Below are 17,659 nucleotides of genomic sequence, written 5' to 3' on the forward strand. Positions count from 1 at the left end.
TACTAATTATAATTAACTATCTGGAAAAGATGTTGTTGGAGATAACTGTGTTTTGTACTTTCTTGGTTACTGTTAGCTTAGCATTTATACCAACTCATGTAAGTTTTAAACACCACATTAGCATAACATCTTTAAAATTCTTAGACGAGGTGGTCATTTGTCACAGTTGTATTGCTGAACACAACATGTGTGTCTGCAACAACTGGGAGGTCAATGGGAAAATATCATTGGCAGCCAGTGTGATGCTAAATTTTGGATTGGTCTATAGAAACGCAAACAGTAGACACAGCAAAACTGGTGTTAACCTGCATATCTTTTTCCGTCACTGAATTGCAGAGTAACAAGGGTGTGCCTGTCACATAAGCTGGGTAACAAATTCATTTTAAGAATGTTTAAATAAAGCCAGATGTGATGGTTTAAGTAAACAGCAAGGAAGCCATGTTTTCCCTTTGTCAGATGAGCTGTGTATCTTTTTGGGGTTGCTGTTAATTTAGATATAGGAGAAATGACTTGGTGGTCCAATTACTAACAAAAAACAGATAAATGTAGTGTACCACAAATTTACTGTGCTACACAAATATTTCTTACTTAACCAGGATCTGTACCAAAAAGATAAGTTGATAATGATACATAATTTTATATACAGCATCTTACTTTATTGTACATATAGGTATTGTACGAAAATATAATTTATAGCCTCTATATAGAAACACATTTCATATACACAAAACCTTTTGGATTGAGCTTATACGACAAAATGAGTTTTTAAATTTTAGCTCTTCTTGTGTGGTTTAAACAATCAGTAACGAGCTAATAACCACAATTGTTATCAGGTTTGTTTCTGTGAGATATGGAGACATTTTTAAAAATAATGCTGAGATACTGACAGTCATGACACGCTAATGTCGGCAGGCAGGTTAAATAATGTCCATGCGGAGAAAACACGGTCATACAATACACATGTTTTGAGCTGGAGGGGTGGTATGGCAGCGACTCTTGAAGCAGTCACATCACTCAGATTGCGTTTCTCACATGTGTGAGTCTTTCCATGTTAGACCATCCTCAGCTGTGACACCATAATGAAAAACATCATCAACACCTGCCGAACAGACACAGGCAGAGTGCTGTGTGTGTGTGGGAAAGGGGGGGTGTTGGAGAACACATTCCATTAGCATCCCAGCTGGAATCCCTCAGTTTTAGTTCTTGTGCAAGCAGCTGTATGTTGATGTTATATAAGAGGATGCCTTATGTCTGTCCACCTTTCAGGTTAGAGGCATGATGCATATATTCAATTCATCATTGGATCACTTTGCAGGGCTGCTGTTCTCTTGTCCACTCCTGGAGATGCTGGGGGAGGTCTCTTCTGCCTGCTGGGCAAAAACACATACATAAGATTCAGTGCTGTTACTTCTGCTCACATGGATATGGCAATTCATCCAAACCTTTGGGATTAATACTGGATATATGTGTGTATTATGGATCATGTTAACCTCTGTGGTAATATGGCCAACTCAGCAACTATAATATCCACTGTGATAGTACTTTTTGCTAATGATGGCATCAGTGTTCAAGCAATATTGTAATACAAAATTCACATTGGCAAATCATTATTCCTTCTGTCTTATTTCTTTCACCTGTTCATGCAGAAGCGGCTGCAGTCAGAGTCAGTCGGCTGCGCACACACACACCGCTGGGGCTCCACTCCCCTCTTCTCCTGTTTGGTCCCAGCGGAGCGCTTCATACGCAGGGAACCCTGGTAACTTGACATACCATAAGGTACAGTGTGCCTAAAAACAGATACACACACAGACGAGATGACGAGATGATGAGGCAGAATGTCACTAGGTTATAAAAGGTAACAGCAATGTGGGATACACAGTTTTGGAAGGTGGATGTTTTGACTACATCATATGTCAGGGTATGATGCTGTATATCCGTTATTAAAAACAAAACACAAAAGCTCGCAGTGGATAGGAAAACAATCCACCACGGCATGCAGCATAAAACGTCCATAATATTGCATATTGAGCATGGCAATACACATGCCACATGTGAAGTAGATGCCATTTAGTTATTGCAGACTTGTGGGGTTCAGCTGTACAGCTGTCAGTCTGTGCAATAGATTGTTGATTACAAACTGTTTCTTCACCCAAAAATGTGACTGTGTCACTGTTACATTTTTATACACTTCTTCGAATATTTTACTAGGTGAGCATTACTGTGAGGGACAACAGGCAAGCTCACAACCACCGGTTGTGGTTAAACAGAGTCTGTCTTTAATGTTGCTGCTCTTACAGTATGCACATGATGATCTCATCACACAGACCCTGCCCTCCAGTCACAGTTTGTTTTTCTGTATGCCTCCTTTGCTCAGAGGAACAAGGAGGTGACCTGCACTGTGACACCTGTTTCCTTTGAACTGCACAAGTTCTGGTAGACTGAATAAGCTGTCGATGATGATGTGGGGAGATCATCCTGCACACCACGCTGGGTAACCTCACCTCCTGAACCCACACCACACAGCAGGGGGTGACCCCCCCTCTGCTTTTATATATTTGATCCTCTGATCTCAAACGTCCTGAGACAGAGACACTTTACCCACAAAGGACTGAGTCACTTAATATCATTACACACACACTGGTCCCTTGTTGCGGTATCATGTTCAGAGTAGAAAGTTATCATTCATTCCTACAATATGGACATCATTACTGTTCAGCTGTGTCTGTACTAAGTGACATGCTGATGGCCGTTCAGACCATGACCACCAGGCAGGAATGGGACAGTTTTCTGTTGAGTTTTGGCGGCCTTTATACATGTGTATGTCTGCCCCCCCTATAACATAAGCATCTGTTGTTTCTGGAGTAGGTGTGTGAGGATGTGTTTGGCCCTGTGACCAGCGAATGAGATTTTTTTTTCTTTAACTCTGAACAGGCCCAGAAGGATTTTTGTTCACAATGTACCAGCCAGGTAAACCCTGTACAAAGTTCAGCACAAAGTCTAGTCATCCTTCCATAAATGGTTTCAGGTTCACACTGAAAAACACAACCTGTCAGTCACTATATGCAGTGCAAACTTATTACCCTATGGTAGTGTATATATACCTGACAATTGTGTCTTTTTGTGCTTGTGTGAAGCTCTATGTAAGAGTTACAATGCACAGTAGACATCAGCAGAGTGGCCAGTCTGTTAAGCTGGATCCATACTCCGCGAGACAAAGACATTTTTCCCCCGTGCAGACGTTACGCCCACAAAATGACATCATTTTTTGTCTCTGACCGCCCGCTGATCCGCACTTTTGTGCACAGGGTCCGGGCCGAACTTTTGTCTTTCAAGGCTGTGCGGCAACCATGCTGTGATTGGTCGGAATTTATTGTGGGCGTGATGAAAGTGGAGAAGCGCAAGAGCCTCTCCGGGTATATAGGTAGGTGTATAAACAGCACTGATTCAACAGATACCGTTTTTGCATGATGAGCAATAAAAGAAAGAAAGAAAGGCAAGTCAGGGTGATTTGTCACCAATAACTCCAGACAGCCATTCACACATACCAGATGGTGACTGTTATTACCATTCTATATACTCCTACATACCCGGGCATAACAGGCTCGTTAACAATGTCTGTATATCTTTGCTATTGTTACTTTTAATGTCGCATCTTCACAGCTCATCACCGGACAGTTTGAAGTATCGCAGGCATATTGGAACACAGTAGATGTGCAAATGTGGTCATAAAGGCACAAACACTGAATCTTTGCTATTGTTACTTTTAATGTCGCATTTTCACAACTCATCGCCGGACATCTCACGCTGTTACAGGCACCCTCTCTGTATAATGCCCTCTTGCCATGGCACACGTCCTTGTGGTGTGTTAAAAAACTCAGTAAAGTCTTTCCTTATATTTTAGTGGGCGGGCCGTATGAGGAGTTCTGCACACTCGCGTCTCGCGGAGTATGGTACCTCAGTGCGGAAAAGACCTTTTTTTTGTATCTCTTACCACCCGTGGAGTGCGTTGTCCGCTCTTTGTCTCGCGGAGTATGGAACAGCCTTTATGGCTTTCATTGTCTGCAAGCTAGAGAGATGGTGGAATCTGAGATGGCCAAGAACTGTGCTTTGATGCACCAGGTTGTTAGCTTAGCTCTACCATAAGCTCATTTCAATCAGATCAATGAGATCAATGAATTCCAGACATGTAACACACTGGACCACTGAGGATCTTTAAAAAATGAGCATGTCGGTGGAGGTCTTCTGCTCGCTGTATGGAAAATATGCATATTTCTGCTACGTTTTTAATGTATATTTTAACATTGAGGTTTACTGAGACTGACTCACTTTTGCAGCCGGCCTCAAGTGAACATTTGAAGTGAATGGTGGTTGTACTTCTTTCCTTCTTAAGCAGGCAAAAGCAGATGTTGTTCGCTGTTTTTAGTTTGCAGTAAAAAGGCCTTGTGATTTATTTAGGTCAGCTGCTTTTTATTCACCCTCCAACGATACCTGCATCAATCACAGCTAAAGATCCACATTCAGCTGAAGTGAGCCTGCACCTGACCCTTGTGTTTGTGTTGCCGCTTCACATTGCATGCCAGGGACTAAAAAAACATATTTCAGTAGCAAAAACATACAAAAACACGAGAAAAGACACACAAGCTAAGCAACAAACTCAAATGCACTATTGTTTTTGGATGAAGTGAAGATAAGAACAAGATCCCAAGATTTTTACCAAGATCCATAAAAACCTAAAGTCAGAGGAGTGAAGACAGAAGGTCATCTAAGTGTCAGGCTGCAGGTACTTTAGGAGCTGTCCAATAAGAGGCATAAAACATCATATAATTTGCACACTCAGGCTCCAGCAAGCGCCGTCCTTCACCAGACTATCACTAAATGTAGACATTAATAAATGATCACTCTTGAATTAATTATAAATTCACACTTCTTACACCTCCCTGTGGGGCATTTTGTTACATCTCTGTGCCAGCAGTTGGACTAGACACTATCACCCACACCAGTGACACACGTACACCTTCTTCTTCTTTACCTATCATTGGCAGTAAGCCAACAGCTTTCAGGTACATTACCACCACCTTCTGGTAATAGTGTTGCATTACTCACTACCAGGCATTAGTAATTACTCAATGAACATGAGTGAATGGAGCTTTAGGTAATCAATTAGCAGAAAGGTGAATCCTGATTGCAGTGAAGAGTCACAACTGCCAGAGAATTTCTGTAGGCCTGCTGCTGCTTGAATAATGTGTAAAATCACAGGGTTGTCGTATTGTTATTTGTGGTGCATGACATCACTGTTAGTAATAGAATGGTAAATTGAAAATATCTAAAGAAAATTTAAACTGGAACATTTTATAAGCTCACCTATACATTTTTCTTTTAGGAGACAGGAAGTACAGAAGGGAGAGTCATATCCAATAGAAATTTGTTGGGGCGTGCCTTGTGTCCTTGTGTCCGATCTACTATTTGCTTCTCCTCAGCTCCTTCCTCGAGTCTAAATATAGTTGGTTCTAGGTCCAAAAAAACCCAAAGGTGGTGACAGCTACAATGTCAAAGGCTACATGTCTTAATCTAACCAAGTTTTAATGCCCAAAAGTGGAACTGCGTGAAAATAAAATGTAGCTGAAAGAATTCATAAAAAGAGATGTTTGCATTAGGTCATGAAGCGTTTAATGGAAAGAAAGCAAAGGTAACCCTGTAGGGAACATGTACCCCATCCTCCTGGGAGCAAAGACTAGCCTACATCTGTCCTCTGGCCTGCTTGTGTCATTGTAACATCCAATAAATGACGAGTGACTATATGAACTTCAAGGCTATCTCCGGCCCTTAGCAGGAGCTCAGGCTTGCTGCGACCCATTAGTGACACATATGCAGAGAAAGGACCCTCTGGCTGCTCTGTGATTCAGTCCACATGGCAGAGTCCCATTGCAGAGAAGTAACCCAAACCCAGTGGATGCAGCTTCATCTGTGTGCTGTTACTGCGCAGAGGCCCTCTCAGGAGGCAGCATCTTTGATCTCAATGCAGATGTTTGTTGTTTGTCAGTTAAGAACTTTTTAAAGTTTTACTGGCTTTTAATAGTGAGGGTGATTTATTCTTAACTTATTTATTTTTGTTTCATGCTCGTGCCTGCTGCAATAGAAAACAGTGGCTGCACTGCATTAAACTTTAACTGTGCTGCCTGCACTGGTGGCCACACTGGTTGAAAGTGTGTTTACACGACTCTTTGAGAATCAAAGTGAAGCAGTGGCGCCCTGAGGCGTGCTGTTTGGGGTCAACAAGGACCAGATAAATCTGCCTGCTAAAACCAGCAGACGGGCATCGGTTGGTGTCTTCCAGTGCAGGTAATGAGATGTTGTTGTCTTGGGGATCAAAATGTCTTAAGCAACTTCATCTTTGGCAAGTGAAGTATTTTGAAGCTCCACATTTGGATATTGGGAAGGTAAGGAATGCTGAATGAGCAAAAAGGAAAAAAGCAAAGGAAAACCGTGGTTTTGGCTACTGAAAACCACCTTAGGGTGTTGGTTTTGGTGTTACTGCTACTATTATCAGAGCTCTGGTTTAAATTTACCGTTGGCAGCATCAAAAATATTCAAATCATGAAAATCATCCTTTCTATCTTGATTTCTATGGCTACTATGTAACAATCAAAACATCTGAAGTGGCCAAAAGGGTAGATCCGGGCCCTCCCCTGCTGCCTGTCAGAAATCCTTGGTGGTATTAAAATACCTGAGAGCTCAGGGTCTAGACCTCTTCGGATTACATGCAATCTTTACAGTTCTTTACAGAACTACTGACATATGAGAAAAATCCTGCTTTGTTTTTTGCAGCTCAGTTTCACCCAAATCCGTTCATGCCTTTATAAAAAAAAAAAAAAAACAATGAAGAGGATTCCTTTAGTGCTGGGGTGCTGAGCTTTTTTTTTCCTACACTGCTCACATTTTTGTGCCTCCAATAGAACATAGTAGTATGTGAAAGTGGGGCATGCTCATTTATTTCCCCTTTTACCACATTAAAATGACCAATATTGAGGTTATCAGTCTCATGAATCCTATTTTATAGTCCACTTAAAGGGACAGCTTAGTGTTCAAAATTAACCTTAAACTTTTGTGTATTTTTGTGTGACATCATCAATTTTACACATCTTGGGAATATTATGCAAATGGCCCCACTTCATCCCTATCCTCAGCACATAACAGACAGGCAGAACAAAGAGGGACTCACTCTGGTGTGTTGATCCAGATGATGTCTAAGTGGCAGTAATACACGCACTCCTTGTCTTTGTAAGTGTAACACGTACACCTCTTGGCGCGCCTCCTGGCCCCCAGCGGGTCGCACTTAGGGCAGGGCTTCACGTCGCCATTGGAAGCGACAGTGGACAGGTCGTCCACGCCGCCGGGCAGGAGCGCACTCAGCTTCACCCCTTCCACCTCCGTCCTCTGGCTCACATCTTTGCTAGAGGAGGAACCTGCACAGCAATGAAAAGCATTATTTTGGCCATATATTAATTAGGCTACACACATAGTTACATGGGACGTAGATGTCAAAGTTCACACGCAGTCCTGCCTCAGAGGGGCGTTTACGCACGACAGTAATCATTAAAGGTAATTAGTCTGCGTCACCATTTTCTGCACGCTTCCCTCTTATTTCTGGCTATTTGAAAAAAATCACTTGTGCTCCTATATAAAGTAACAAACTCATCAGAATCATTTTTCATCACCAGATTGTATGTTGGAGTGGAGCTGACACCTTCCGGAGAGGATTTAAATGGATGTTTTTATTCTTCTGTGCTGCTGATTTCACTGCGGCTCTCCTAAAACTCCTCTTCTAAACCAGACATTCCTCTGCGCAGGAAAACCCCTGCTTTGTGGTGTTCCTATAATAGTGCCTGTGCATTGTATTGCTGAACCGCAACAATTTAAAAAGCATTTATCTTTTCATATTCTTGGCACTAAAAGAGCATTACTCAATGAAGGAACAAAAACTTGTGGGGACATTAAATTCACATGGCATGCGTCTTCTTATTTAGCACAGGGGCCACACTGAACAGGACTGATTTTTAAGTAATAAATACTAAAAATATATATATTTTTAAATTGTTAATTATAACACATAGACATTAACTTTTACTGTTGTGTCAGTTTTAAGGAGGTTTAAAGTGCAGAGCATCCTTCAGACGCAGATTACAGTAAAAATAATATTTCCGCACGTTTCTCAGATCAACAAACAATTTTGATCATATTTTGAAATAAAATACAATATAATGCAATAAAATAGAAGCACCACTCACCGTTGGCCAAAGATGCTGTCACCACAATAAAAAACAAAACTCCCACATCCAGTGATGCATTAGCCATCACACATGAAACATTAGAGGGGAAAAATTATATCTATATATATATATATATTGATTTTTTATTTTTTTTAAAAAAAAGGGTAAACAGTCCAAAGGTCCACACAGTCCGTCCGCTTTGTTTCCGTAAAGTTAGTCCGGGTAAAACGTCATATAATTTTTGCGGATGGCTGACAGCCTGTTGAACTGCGCTGCTGCCGCTTTGTGTTTGCCTCCAGCAGCCAGACTCCGATTTATTATGAACTGACAGCTCTGCCACAAGACGGCGGCAATAATGTGATGCTGCGGCTTCCGGGATGTTTTCAAAATAAAAGACTCCGTTAAACACCGCAGGAATCTGTGGCTGATCTGCCACGGTCAGGTCAGTGTGTGCAAAGTGCAGCCACAAGCTTTAATGAAAAAATAAAACATGAAGCTATGTACAGATGATAGAATTTATAAAACTGAAATACGGTATGATGCCATCGGCTAGTTTTTGTTTTTTAGAATTAGTTATTTGTTTGTTGTTGTTTGTTTTTTTCAGATAGTGTCAGATAGTGACTCATAGTTAACTGTGTTGACAGACATTCCCTTTTTGTAAATGTGCCCTCCACTACACTTACAAATAATAGGTCTAATAATAATATTAAACAAGACAGCAATTTAAGATCGCTGAAGAAAACAAATAGGCCAAAATCAAAGTGGACCCAGGTTTATTTACAGCTGTGTCCATGTGGTCATCCATGTGCTGAACAGGTAATGATTTATGTGATATGAAGATGCGGTGGGATCATATCATCTTACATTGAGGGAAGGCAGAGAAGCCTGTGAGCTTTGGAAGAAAGCAGCTTTTCTGCCTCCGACTGCTAACTGACTGTGCCAGAGATCCTTTCATATTTCATCTAACCGACTGGTCCTGGCAGTCCCAGGCTTTATAGAGTCACTGCAGGTTCTTGAAGCCAGTGACAGGTTGTACTACAGCTAGTACTAATGCTGCTGTTAAAGAATCCAGCCAGTGCTGTCACGCAGTGAATCCTGGAATGTGTTGACTCGCGAGTGATTCACCTGATGCATCCATCATTAACCTACCAGAAAAAAAGGGTTGTATTTGTTGGACCACATTTGAAGGAGACTGAGAAACAGGACAGGATTGTTGTGCCCTGGTGGTGGAATTGGTCTGCAAATGTGTCCTTTGAGGGATGTACCCCCTCAATTGGGAGACAGCTAGTTAGATGTACTGCCTAAAAATACGTGAGTGAACTTCCTCTGATCATTCCTTAACAAAGAGGTCTATGGAAACCAGCCTGCTTTTAAAGCACACCTGCAAGTGGACACTTACCTGCAATTTTTAGCGCCTGTGTTGTTTTGCTTTTCAGTCCCTCTATATTGCAGAGTAGTGCAATATGCTGCACCATAAGACCATATAACAAATGACACATAAGGATGCAGGAGTGGTGAAGTATTGTGCCAGGTCTTTGAGGTGCCTTGTACAGGGTAAATGATGGATAAAATCAAGCAAAGGGGGACAGAGCAGACAGAGCTCCTGGCTTTTCTGCAATATAAAGGCGTCAAACATAGTCAGTGTGTAAATGTTCAGTAACATCTCACCTCGACTGGAAAAGCCATTCAGTGTGAAGCAGCATTTAACCACAACACCATGAAAGAAAAAGCTTAATTGTCTCCTAGCACAGCCATTTATGTACTCTATGACCACAGGTGGGTGCCACATTGGTCATTTCAAAGGCCTAGAAATAGGGACCTCTCCTGCTGAGGCAGGCTTAGAATAGAGCAGGTAATGTGTTGTATTAGAGACATGTTGTATAAGACAATGTCCTGACATGTCTTGCCTTGTTTCTGAATAGGATCTGTAGTTGTCTTTTGAGAATAACACTGTTCTTTACATCCAGTGAGAATATGTGACCTGCTTCTGGACTGCATTACACCTGGCTGTGAGCCAATCACAACCCCTAGAAGCAGCTGCAGCTGCAGGAGCATCAGTCTTTTCATGCTCAGCTCTGGTTTCTACCCCTCTAACTGTTTTCTGTTTTTGTTTTTATAATTAGTTTTGAGCCTTTCCTTTAAAAGGTGCTCTGCAGTGGTATAATTCCACCCGTTTTTGGCATATTTGTTTTATTGTGAATGTTTTATTTTGAAAGGCCTCTGTCCTCCTTATGCTTGTTTTACTTTCCATGTTTGTGTTTTCCCCACCAGCCTCCTATGTCACCTGTGTTCCATTAGTCATATGGTCCTTTGTGTATTTATAGTCAGGTCCCTCCCTCTTTCGGTTGTCATGTCGTTTGTGTGTCTGGATTCCTTGTGTGTTTCGGTTTGTTCATAGTTTAGTTGTTTACGTCTGTCTTTTGTTCCTTGTACCTGCCTCAGCCTGTTTCATGTTCTTTGAAGACTGATTGATTTGTTTGTATTTTAACTTGTATTTTAACTAAGCTTCATACCTGTTCTTTAAAACTTGCCTTGAGTGCATTGTCAGTGACACTCTCGCCCACCCAATAAAACCATTAACCTCTCCTTTAAATCAGTTAAATGCTCTGTTTTGTGGCATCTGCCCAGGTGTTGTCATAGTGGCTATTACAGCTTGTCTCATGTCAAAAACTTAAGTGGTGCAGATGTCTATACTAATATACATGTCATATAATGGTAAAAGATTGTAACTAGACTTCCTGAGGCAGATCCTGACTAGAGTCAGCACAGGATCTGATGAGTTATTTTCTTGACTCTGCTGAGCTGTGGTCAGAGCTTAGTCACTTTTAGGAATGTAGCAATAGCAGCAAAGTCAATCATGTGGTGCCGGAATTGAAAACTCTACAATAGATGATCAGATTATATAGTCTATTAACTCATCACCCCTGACATTGCCCCCCTCCTCCTCCTCCTCCTTCTTCTCCTCCTCCTGGCTCTGCTCCACTCTGTGTGTGCACACCTACACCTGTGGCCCATGTGCTCACCCCCAACCATATACTAACTTCAGCTTCTTCTGCTGTTTTTGCACTGTTGTTGTTAGCCATGTGGGCTTTTCAGGGCCAATTTGTGTTGATCTGAGTTATTTGAGTGATTTAACACAACTAAACAAGAGTGTTTCCTTGTGTTAAGACTCCCTGTGTGCCACTCTCAGCTAATCAGTCACTTATCTACCTGCTTTCACCTCCCTGTACACCCCAGCCTCTTTGATCTCATTTGTAGAACACTGCAGTATAAAACCCTGAAACTCCCTTCCTGAGTCAGTGCGTTTGGGGCCCTCTTCCTGCCAACAATGCAACAAGAAGAGCTTTGTGGTTTTACAGTGTGCTCATAAGGTTGCTTTTATAAGTATAAGCAGAGCACTGAATCAAAATAATTTATATTACAGGGGAGTAGGCTGACAAAAAAAAGGTTTCATAAGTATAAACAGTTTCATGGGAATGTAGGCAATAAAGACTTGAGCAGGTCAGTGTGGCCAGGACCAACACGTAATTCTAGAAACAGAGAGAGACATGGAAGAGAGATATAATAAGGTGCAGACAGAGGAATGGAGGATGCTGAAGCTGCAAAACACAGAGGGCGGCTGCCTCCTGACCCCAAACTGGAAGGTGCTGATGATTTGCCCGTTATTGTTGTTATTCCAATGACTACATGTAACAGTTTGCATTGCACAAAAGCTCTTTGTTAATAAAGGTGGCTGTTTGAAATCCAGTGCAGCTGCTAACATGCCTTAAAGTGACGTGTATTATTTTAGACATGTATGTGGAAATATATTACACACATTTTCAGCTGCGGGCTGGTTGATTTGACAATTTGTCGTATATCTTCCAAATACAACAGGATTACGGCTGTCACCTGGACATGTAATTGGAAGCTGTGTGTAAGAACACAGATGTCTGAGTCAATCAATCAGACTTTAAGAAGGGCTTTATCCTGACCTGGTACAGAGTAATAACTTTACTGCATATATCCCCTCTAAATACATGTCATAATATTGAGTCCTCTGTTTCTCTCTGGACTCTCTACCATAGGAGTCTGAAACCAACCTATGGGTTTATATAAATGTATTCTAAAATGTTTACATTGATAAATCTGCGTTCTGTTTCTTTTGAGTGAAAGGAAGAAAGTTTCCTTTGCCACCACTGACTGCCTGCACAGCATCTTGAGACAATTTTGACTGTTATTGGCTCTATATAAATAAAGTTGTACTGAATTCGGCACGCAGCTAGTGGACACGAGCCATCCCAACAATCAGAGTCAATGCTTCAGAGTATGTCAAGTCTCAGCTGTGGCATGTGCTGTTTACCGTAGTGTACACCACAGAGGGCCAATGTGTCTTTTGTTTGACAGCCATGCTGCGAAGAGTGTAAACCCTGCACATGATGAGGACCCAGGTGTACACTGCACTATAGGAAACACACTGTGTGACCCAGAAGTGTATCTGCACTAAATTAGCTAGCTGGGAGTCGGATCTGAGTGAGCACATATCCAGCTGAATCCATGATGTTTATCTTGTAAATCAGCCATCCATTACTTGGTTGTCTTTCCTGTTGAGGGTCTAAGAGAGTTGGAGACAATCCTAGTTTGCATTGAGCAAGAATCAGCGTTGAATCAGGATGGGCTGTTCTGTCACTGACAACAGAAACAATCTTCACACTAACACCCATGGGCATTTTGAGGCTTTCTATTCAAACAGTGTATATGGCTTTAAATTGTGGGTAGAAACTAGAGAACCCACATACACCACAGTCATTACAAGTCTCCTTTTTTGTGGCACAATACCATTTGATCTTTGTTCTTTTAACTTGGATTTAAAATCACATTTGAAGTACCTCTGTCTATCAGCAGATTGGATGTGTCACATGAAAAAGGTTCAACATTACATAATCAGTGCTTGGCATTATGTGTTGTGATGGTGCAAGATCACAATGAGATTATTGAGAGATAGGGAGAAACAAAAGGAGTGATCATTCTGTTCAGTCTTGTCTTTTGGATGGAGACATGAAAGCTGAATATGAAATATATATACACTCAACAAAAATATAAACGCAACACTTTTGTTTTTGCTCCCATGTTTCATGAGATGGACTTGAAGATCTAAACTTCATTCCAGATACACAATATTACCATTCCTCTCAAACATTGTTCACAAATCTGTCTAAATGTGTGATAGTGAGCACTTCTGCTTTGCTGAGATAATCCATCCCACCTCACAGGTGTGCCACATCAAGATGCTGATCTGACATCATGATTAGTGCACAGGTGTACCTTAAACTGCCCACAATAAAAGGCCACCCTGAAATGTGCATTTTGTTTCTGCTTTATTGGCGGTCTGGGGACTCAGAACCAGTCAGTATCTGGTGTGACCACCATTTGCCTCATGCAGTGCAACACATCTTCTTCGCATAGAGTTTATCAGATTGTCTATTGTGGCCTGTGGAATGTTGGTCCACTCCTCTTCAATGGCTGTGCGAAGTTGCTGGATATTAGTGGGAACTGGTGCACGCTGTCGTATACGCCGGTCAAGCACATCCCAAACATGTTCAATGGGTGACATGTCCGGTGAGTATGCTGGCCATGCAAGAACTGGGACATTTTCAGCTTCCAAGAATTGTGTACAGATCCTTGCAACATGGGGCCGTGCATTATCTTGCTGAAACATGAGGTGATGTTCATGGATGTATGGCACAACAATGGGCCTCAGGATCTCATCACGGTATCTCTGTGCATTCAAAATGCCATCAATAAAATGCACCTGTGTTCTTCGTCCATAACAGATGCCTGCCCATACCATGACCCCACCACCACCATGGGCCACTCGATCCACAACACTGACATCAGCAAAGCGCTCACCCACACGACGCCACACACGCTGTCTGCCATCTGCCCTGAACAATGTAAACCGAGATTCATCCGTGAAGAGAACACCTCTCCAACGTGCTAGACGCCATCGAATGTGAGCATTTGCCCACTCAAGTCTGTTACGGCGACGATCTGGAGTCAGGTTAAGACCCCGATGAGGACGACGAGCATGCAGTTGAGCTTCCCTGAGACGGTTTCTGACAGTTTGTGCAGAAATTGTTTGGTTATGCAAACCAATTGTTTCAGCAGCTGTCTGAGTGGCTGGTCTCGGAGGTGAACCTGCTGGATGTGGAGGTCCTGGGCTGGTGTGGTTACTCGTGGTCTGCGGTTGTGAGGCCGGTTGGATGTACTGCCATATTCTCTGAAACGCCTTTGGAGACGGCTTATGGTGGAGAAATGAACATTCAATGCACGAGCAACAGATCTGGTTGACATTCCTGCTGTCAGCATGCCAATTGCACGCTCCCTCAATGCTTGTGGCATCTGTGGCATTTTGCTGTGAGACAAAACTGCACATTTCAGGGTGGCCTTTTATTGTGGGCAGTTTGAGGTACACCTGTGCACTAATCATGATGTCAGATCAGCATCTTGATGTGGCACACCTGTGAGGTGGGATGGATTATCTCAGCAAAGCAGAAGTGCTCACTATCACACATTTAGACAGATTTGTGAACAATGTTTGAGAGGAATGGTAATATTGTGTATCTGGAATGAAGTTTAGATCTTCAAGTCCATCTCATGAAACATGGGAGCAAAAACAAAAGTGTTGCGTTTATATTTTTGTTGAGTGTATATAGAGGGCTAAAATATATATATTAGGCTTTTTCATTCTGGTTTTTTTTATTTATTTTTTTTATTATTTACCATATATCCATATATATATATATACATATATATATATACATATATATATATATATATATATATTATATATATATATATATATATATATATATATATATATATATATATATATATATATATATATATATGGTTATATGGTCCCTTTCAGCCCTCTATATATAAGGCTTTTTCATTCTGGTTTTTTTTATTTATATTAAAGTCCTTCCTTCCATATAACCATATATCCATATATATATGGTTATATGGAAGGAAGGACTTTCTTAAGAGCCCTTCATCCCATTTGTTCCACAACTTGGCATGTGTGTTGGTGGAGAACCAAGTAAGTGCAGTGCCGAGGAACTTATTTTGATAAGTAGTCATCATATTTTTTAAGTAGTTCTCCTGCACTCTACCTCTACTCTAGCTCACTGAGCACAGAGTGAGAGTGAGAGATGGGGACTATGGCAAGGAGTTCTTAGCACTGGAACATGGAATGTAAGCTAGCTACCACATGAACACTGTTTTCTTATTACATAAGTGTTGGATTAACACACATTGATGTGATGTGTGTGTGCACCTAATTAAAGGTAGGGTAGGAGATTTCATTCTGATGCACTTTTTGTTAAATTAGTGTAACTTCTCTTTACAATCCGATAGCAACCAATTAGTTTCGCATTAAAACAAAGAATATTAATCATCTGTGGATGCTATAAACCACTAAAAACATCAGCCAATCCTCCGGGACGACCCTGCATGGAGTATTAGCTGGTTGTCACTCTCTTCCTGCTCTGCACGCACCAGAGAGGTACGTGCATTATGGTCGGAGTCCATCTGACTGAGCATATGTGTGATATGTTCATGTGTGAACACTCAGTGTTCAGTGCGGGGTCTGAGAGCTATAGAGGACCTAGTCTGAACAGAAAGAGGACTGAGGCCCCAGCAAAGCTGAACTGGACCAGAAAGAGAACCTGGTCCTTTTTGTAATAAACTCACAGTGTTGTTCTGTTGGATCCTCTTCCAGTCTTCCATACTCGACTGCTCATCTAACCCAAACCTGTTTGCATATTATCATCTGATGAAGCTGTCACATGCGTACGAAAACATGAGACACTTCTCTCTTATGTAGACTATTTGTTCCAAATAGTCTAATATGTTACATTTATGCTTATGCTATACAGTTATGTAGTACCTTCTAAAAGTACCTGTCAGATTTCTTTTTGCACTTTCACTTATTCGCACCCATCGTCTCAGCTATTAATGTTTTCAGGGTAAAATTGGTGGAGACTTTCAGGCTAATGCTTGGATTGTTGTCGGCTAATTTCGTCTCCTGGAAATGGAGTGGAAATATTTCCATTTAATCCATTACATCAGTCTCTGCAGATTATGCATGAAATGACCATACCATACCACACTGTGACCTGTGCTTCACTCTCTCCTGTAGACTGCGAATGGAAAACCAGCGATGTCACCCATAGATTTCTGAGGAGCTGTTCTGAGGCTTTGACTATTGCCATGTTGGCAGTGTCATGGTTTACCTAAACTCCTAATACGGGCACAGAGGTGGAGCATGTGGGCAGTTACAGAAGCAGAAAAGATTAAAGAGTGAGTCAGCACCTGCCTGCCCCTCTGCCAGTGATCATGTCCAATATTACAGTGGGGAAAAAAAGTATTTAGTCAGCCACCAATTGTGCAAGTTCTCCTATTTAAAAAGATGAGAGAGCCCTGTAATTTTCATCACAGGTATACCTCAACTATGAGAGACAAAATGAGAAACAAAAATCCAGAAAATCACATTGTAGGATTTTTAAAGAATTTATTTGCAAATTATGGTGGAAAATAAGTATTTGGTCAATAACAAAATGTCATCTCAATACTTTGTTATATACCCTTTGTTGGCAATGACAGAGGTCAAACGTTTTCTGTAAGTCTTCACAAGGTTTTCACACACTTTTGCTGGTATTTTGGCCCATTCCTCCATGCAGATCTCCTCTAGAGCAGTAATGTTTTGGGGCTGACGCTGGGTAACACAGACTTTCAACTCCCTCCAAAGATTTTCTATGGGGTTGAGATCTGGAGACTGGCTAGGCCACTCCAGGACCTTGAAATGCTTCTTACGAAGCCACTCCTTTGTTGCCCGGGCGGTGTGTTTGGGATCATTGTCATGTTGAAAGACCCAGCCACGTTTCATCTTCAATGCCCTTGCTGATGGAAGGAGGTTTTCACTCAAAATCTCACGATACATGGCCCCATTCATTCTTTCATTTACACGGATCAGTCGTCCAGGTCCCTTTGCAGAAAAACAGCCCCAAAGCATGATGTTTCCACCCCCATGCTTCACAGTAGGTATGGTGTTCTTCGGATGCAACTCAGCATTCTTTCTCCTCCAAACACGACAAGTTGAGTTTTTACCAAAAAGTTCTATTTTGGTTTCATCTGACCATATGACATTCTCCCAATCCTCTTCTGGATCATCCAAATGCTCTCTAGCAAACTTCAAACGGGCCTGGATATGTACTGGTTTAAGCAGGGGGACACGTCTGGCACTGCAGGATTTGAGTCCCTGGCGGCGCAGTGTGTTACTGATGGTAACTTTTGTTACTTTGGTCCCAGCTCTCCGGAGGTCATTCACTAGGTCCCCCCGTGTGGTTCTG

At 41.7% G+C, this 17,659-nt stretch overlaps 1 protein-coding gene across 2 annotated transcripts; it reads right to left on the minus strand.

Moving 5' to 3' along the window:
* Positions 1–634: 634 nt before the first annotated feature.
* Positions 635–8,542, minus strand: LOC114436118 (endothelin-3). Of its 2 annotated transcripts, none has more exons than XM_028406219.1 (4): positions 8,286–8,542; positions 7,220–7,463; positions 1,635–1,787; positions 635–1,367 (listed from the first exon to the last, which is right to left on the minus strand). In XM_028406219.1, exons 1-4 carry the CDS (start codon positions 8,350–8,352, stop codon positions 1,289–1,291), a joined length of 543 nt encoding a protein of 180 aa, XP_028262020.1. In that variant the 5' UTR covers positions 8,353–8,542; the 3' UTR covers positions 635–1,288. The 2 variants fall into 2 exon arrangements, with proteins under 2 accessions (XP_028262020.1, XP_028262019.1); XM_028406218.1 differs by having other exon boundaries at positions 635–1,370.
* Between the last annotated feature and the right edge of the window lie 9,117 nt (positions 8,543–17,659).

Source organism: Parambassis ranga, chromosome 5 (assembly GCF_900634625.1).
Source record: "Parambassis ranga chromosome 5, fParRan2.1, whole genome shotgun sequence".
NCBI lineage: Eukaryota > Metazoa > Chordata > Actinopteri > Ambassidae > Parambassis > Parambassis ranga.